The sequence below is a fragment of the Stegostoma tigrinum genome, chromosome 21 (assembly GCF_030684315.1).
Source record: "Stegostoma tigrinum isolate sSteTig4 chromosome 21, sSteTig4.hap1, whole genome shotgun sequence".
Lineage (NCBI taxonomy): Eukaryota > Metazoa > Chordata > Chondrichthyes > Orectolobiformes > Stegostomatidae > Stegostoma > Stegostoma tigrinum.
The window spans coordinates 4,401,842-4,407,535 of NC_081374.1; the positions used below are offsets into that span (position 1 = coordinate 4,401,842).

General features: G+C 44.4%; 1 protein-coding gene across 3 annotated transcripts in view; it reads right to left on the reverse strand.

Annotated features, from left to right (window-relative positions):
* Positions 1-1,244: 1,244 nt before the first annotated feature.
* The window catches only part of tafa3b (TAFA chemokine like family member 3b), a 68,439-nt gene continuing 63,989 nt past the window's right edge, over positions 1,245-5,694 (reverse strand). For 2 of the 3 annotated variants that reach the window (XM_048553262.2, XM_048553263.2), the window contains one exon: positions 1,245-2,491. In XM_048553262.2, the coding sequence (XP_048409219.1) occupies positions 2,438-2,491 (54 nt within the window). In that variant the 3' untranslated portion in view covers positions 1,245-2,437. Of the gene's footprint in view, positions 2,624-5,694 lie in introns of all 3 variants that reach the window. The other variant, XM_048553264.2, reaches the window with a different exon arrangement.

Below are 5,694 nucleotides of genomic sequence, written 5' to 3' on the forward strand. Positions count from 1 at the left end.
ATGAGAAAGTCTAACTAATAGGAAAGCACTGCAGAAGCTATTAATCCAGTGAATTTAAATCCAATATTTGCAATTTAATATTCATTCCATTTTAGTGTGTATTGTCCATACAGGGACACAGCACTGAATATTGTATTACACTGAACCGTTACAATTTATCACCGCCCTAACCAAGATGTTTCGATTTGACGTACCTCCTACTCCTTGACTTTAGGACATGTCACAAATGTTTTGCGACCTTGTTGTGTAGCAAAGATCTAAAGCTGTGGAGGCCAGGTCATTGAGTACATTGAAGACTGAGATGATAGGTTCTTGATTATCAGGGCATCAAGGGTTACGGGGAGAAAGCAAGAGAATAGGGTTGAGGAAATTATCACCCACGATTGAATGGTGGAGCAGACTCGATGGGCTGAATGGCCTAATTTACGCTCCTATGTCTTATGGTCTTAAAAACATTAAAGTTACTCATAAAATTAAGAAATGGTTGCACCTGAGATATTGAATGTTAACGGTTTGTCAAGAATACTTAAACAAAATATAGGGATACTGTTTTCTTCATAATTCCCCCCTCGAACAGCACGGTGGCTCAGTGGTCAGCACTGCAGCCTCACAGCAGCAGGACTCAGGTCCGATTCCACCCTCAGGTGACTGTCTGTGTGGAGTTTGCACATTCTCCCCGTGTCTGCATGGGTTTCCACCAGGTGCTCAGGTTTCCTCCCACTGTCCAAAGATGTGTTGGATTGGCCGTGCTAAATTGCCCGTAGTGTACAGGCGAGATGGGTTAGCCATGGGAATTGTAGTGTTCCCGGCATGGGGTAAGATGCCCCTTGGAGGGGTAGTGCAGACTGACTTGCCTGCCTCTGCACCGTATAGATTCTATGGATGTGGGAGCTGATGAATGATGACAATCTCAAAATGTCCCCAACTGCAGAAATACTTTTTGTCCAGTAGTTTCAAAAACACAGGAGGCACATTCATAATTTTACCTGATTCCTAAAGTGTGACAACAATAATGTGCATTTGTACAGCACCTTTAAAATGTCTCATGGTATGAGCAGGCCCACTCAGGCCTATAATAAAACAGAGATACAAACGTAGGAAATCTGAAAGACACAAAAATTAAAAGTGCTTGAGTAACGCAGCAGATCTGACAGCATTTGTGGAGAGACAGAGATAGAGACAGGGTTAACGTTTCAGGTCCAGTGGCCCAATTTTAGAACTCTCAGTTCACTGGGTCACTGGACTTGAAATGTAAACTCTGCCCTCTCTTTCCAGAGACGCTGCTGGACCTACTGAGTTTCTCCAGCAGGTTCTGTTTCTGTGTGCCACCTGGACCAATAAGGGGGGAGTGACTCAGAGTTAGACCCACAGGAAGGGATGTCAATCATGACTTTGATGAGAGTCAGTTCAGTGCTGTACCCAGGACAGAAATAGCTGCCACAGATCTTTGCTCAGTAAAGTCTGATCAGAGAGTAACCGCAGTTAGAAACCAACAGCAAGAAAGTGAAAACACAAGGCATTATCTTTATCAGACACAAACATGTATTGACTCTGAATTTGTACAGATATGATACAATCTAACTGAGGGGATTACAGAAGGTCATAAGATCTGGTTAGTTTTCATTCCTCAATCTTGGCTACAGAGTCACAAGGAGCCAATCAGGGAGGCCCCTGATAAAAATACAGATGAGCATTTCTGCAGTGTCAGTAAATGATGGAGCAATTGAACAAAGAGCCCAGGGCTTCTGATCCCAAAAGATGAAGGATTCCAGGAAGCGTACAGCAGTAAGCCCGGCTCAGCACACTGTTCAGTAAAAGCCTTCAGAGGGAGCCATGAATTGGAGTCAGTCAGGTGTAGCCAATGGGGAATTGTTAAATCACCTTCCTGTGCAATGGTATTGGTTAGTCATCTGCTAAACTCCAAGCTTCAGCATTTACAGCCACGTCCCATACAGCCTGTGCCTTGGGGAAATATTGCTGTTCAGTTACCACCCCCCCCTCGCCATGGTGGTTAATGGCATTGCTCCAGGGAGACTCACACTTCAAGCAGTTTGAAACCAGAAGATTGTGGTCGCTGTCTGGAATTGGATGCAAAGAGGCAAACAAAAGCCAAAGTTTTCTTTCAGTCGACTCATTATCTTTCCTTTTGAAGATGCTTAACATGAAGACTGGTGTGAACTGAGATGCTTTGAAGACAAAGGACAGGGCAAAGGGAGAGGGGAGCACGTGCCTTTTTGACAAAGCTGGAGGAGGGAGGTCTCTCTTTCTCTTGTGTCAGGTTGATTGCGCTGGAAGGAAGCTGAACTTTTGATGAACCCAGTGTCCAGCGGCCTTAGTAGGGTATGACCAAGAGGAGTCCATTGCAGCCTGTATTTACCCATCACCAGGGTCCTTTTGATGCATCCTTCTCTCCCATGTAGTGCCTTGGGTTTCCTTGTCATTTCTGACGTCCCTTTGGGAGCCAAGGAGATTCCCGTTCGGACATAAGTAGCTGTTTGGGAACAAACTATAAGTCAGGCTAACCGATCCCATCTGTGGAGCCTTCAGTTGAAAGATGGAACACTTTTCAGCTTTTAATAAATAAAACACTGCCTCCCGTATTCCCAAAGGACTATCGAGTGACCTGAAATACAACGAGAGTGAATAGATAAGTTAATATGGGATACAGCAGCTCATTACTGTGAAGCTGTCTGATCTCATCAGCTCTCACCCTCTAATCTGGTGAAATCAGCCTCACAATTCACTGCTCCGTATCAAATAACCATCTATTCCAAAGGGCTATTAGCCACTTTTCCCATCTCCCAGTTATGAGGGATATCTCATAAACAAGAACAATCTCAGAATTGTAGAATCATACAGAACAAAAAGGCCTTTCAGCCCATCAAGTCTGTACTGCTAAAGCTATCACAATGTCATGTAGAACATAGAAAGGCACTATCCATCCCCAATGTTCTGTGCCAGTGTTTATCTCAGAGGCTTGTGTGGAAAGAGGAGGCCATTCTGCCCATTCTTAGCACTGACTCTTCAAATAAGCATAATTAACTACAGCTAATCTGCTGCTTTCTCCCCAGACCCTTACACACCATTTCTATCCAAATAACCATCCAACAACCCTCTTGAATACTTCAGTTGAACTTCAGTTGAACTCAGCAGCAGCTTTTCCCAAATTGATTTCTCTCACTTCACATTTGAAAATCACTTTAAATTCATACCATTTTGTTCTTCATTTCTTTTCAAATGGGAACAGCTACTCCTCATCCACTCTGTCCCACCTGCTTCTGGTCTATATGATCAAAGTTCCACATGAGCTTCCACCCTCCTTTTGCTTCAGCCCACCTCATTAACATATCCTTCCAGATTTTACTCTCACTGACATTTCCCTGAAATATGTTTTTTCTATTTGCCTCAGCCATTAACATGTTAGCTCATTCTACATTCTCAGTACCCTCTCTCCTCAATTCCTTATTGGATTTATTCAGAGTGAAATTATAGTTACGGCTTCCTATTTTTGATTTGCTGACAAGCAGAAACGTCTTCCCTACGTCTGCCCATTAAAGACCTCAAGTGGGCCCCCCTCAGCCTTCTCTTTTATTTTTAGATATTAGATTCCCTACAGTGTGGAAGCAGGCCCTTCGGCCCAACAAGTCCACACTGCCCCTTGAAACATCCCACCCAGGCCCATCCCCCTATAACCCACACAACCCCTGAGCACTACGGGCAATTTAGCATGGCCAATCCACCTAGCCTGCACAGCTTTGGACTGCGGGAGGAAACCGGAGCACCCGGGGGAAACCCACGCAGACACGGGGAGAATGTGCAAACTCCGCAGTTACCCGAGGCTAGAATTGAACCCGGGTCCCTGGCACTGTGAGGCTGCAGTGGTAACCACTGAGCCACCGTGCCGTGCTTTTCTGGAGAAAGGAGATTAGATTGTTTGTGGCTAAAAAGAGGTGACGAAGTTTCATAATGAGCTAATTTTACCTTGCCTATCCATAGGATCTCAACAGGCCATTGAGCCCACATTGCAGCTCCGAACAGTATTTCACCCAAATCCACCTCCCTCCCCTATCCCCATGGCTAATCCACCCAGCCTGCACACTACACAACAGTCAAGCAACCTAGCCTAAACATTTTTGGACTGTGGGAGGAACAGGGAGAACATACAAACTCCGCACAGACAGGTGCCCAGGGGTAGGATCGAACCTGGGTCCTCAGTGCTGTGAAACAGCAGCTCTAACCACTTAACCACTGTGCTGCCCCTGCTGAAGGCCCTGCTGAATTCACCCACAGGTCTCCCAAATTGTTCTTGCTTAAGAAGGTGATGGGTTCAAGCTCCTGCTGAGGACCTGAGTGTGTCATCAGGGCAATCACTTCAGTGCAATACTGAGGGAGTGTTGCACTACCCAACATCTCAAATAAATTGTTCAATCAAGATTTCATCTGCTAACTCTGATGAACATAAACAATCCCACAGTAACGCTGCAAAGAAGCTGGTGGAGATTATCACTGGTGCCCTGGTCAAAATAAATCTCTTTATCAACACCACATTAAACAGATCCATTCTATATGTATCTTACTGATGCTAATGGGAGCTTGCTTTGCACAAACCAGCTACAGCATTTATTACAACAGGTAACCAAACTTCAAAAAAACACTAAATATATGAGATAACAAGGTATAGAGCTGGATGAACCCCACAGCAGGCCAGGTAGCATCAGAGGATCAGGAAAGCTGACATTTTGGGTCTGGACCCAGCTTCAGAAAAAGGGTCCAGATCCGAAACATCAGCTTTCCTGCTCCTCTGATGCTGCCTGGCCTGCTGTGTTCATTCAGCTCTGCATCTTCTTATCTCAGATTCTCCAGCATCTGCAGTTCTTATTGTCTCTAAATATATGAGAAGCACTTTGGAAGGTAATGAAGTAGAGAGAGGTGCTATATGAATGCAAGATGGGGAGGTTGCAGGTAACGTTTTGGGACATGGGATCGAATCCCACCACGGCAGATGGTGGAATTTGAATTCCATGAAAATCCAGAATTAAGAATCCAATGAGAATCAGCAAACCATCGTTGACTATTGGTGAAAACCCACCTGGTTCACTAATGTCCTTTAGGGAAGGAAAAGACCATCCTTACCTGGTCTGGCCTACATGTGACTCCAGACCCACAGCAATATGAGGGGGCTCTTTACTGTCCTCTGGGCAACAAATGCAGGTCTGGCCAATGGTGCCCACTTCTCATGGATGCATTAAACAAAAAAATCCTTCATCAATTTTGAATGAAAGCAGACTCCTGAAAACCTGAAGTGACTAAATGATTTAGCCAAACCCCAATTCACAATCCAGAAGGTGACCAGGGGATTGTCAAATCCATCTTTGGTCAGTACGACAGAACATAGGTCTTTGTGAAAATGACCAGAAGTGACTTGAGTGAATAATTTTACACAGTAAATTGTTTTAACGTGGAATTTCTGTAAGGAAAGCAGGAGCTGGTTCGACTATCGTTTTCAAAATGGACTTGCATAAATACATGATAAAGAAAAGTCTACAGGGCAATTGGGAAAGAGTAGATTCGATTAATCAGTTCTTTCTTCAAATAGCCAGCACAAGAATGAGGGCTGAATGGCCTTCTTGTGAACTTTCTTACCATATATCAGTGACACCAGGAGGATAATTGGCATCTTCACAAAAGAAAACA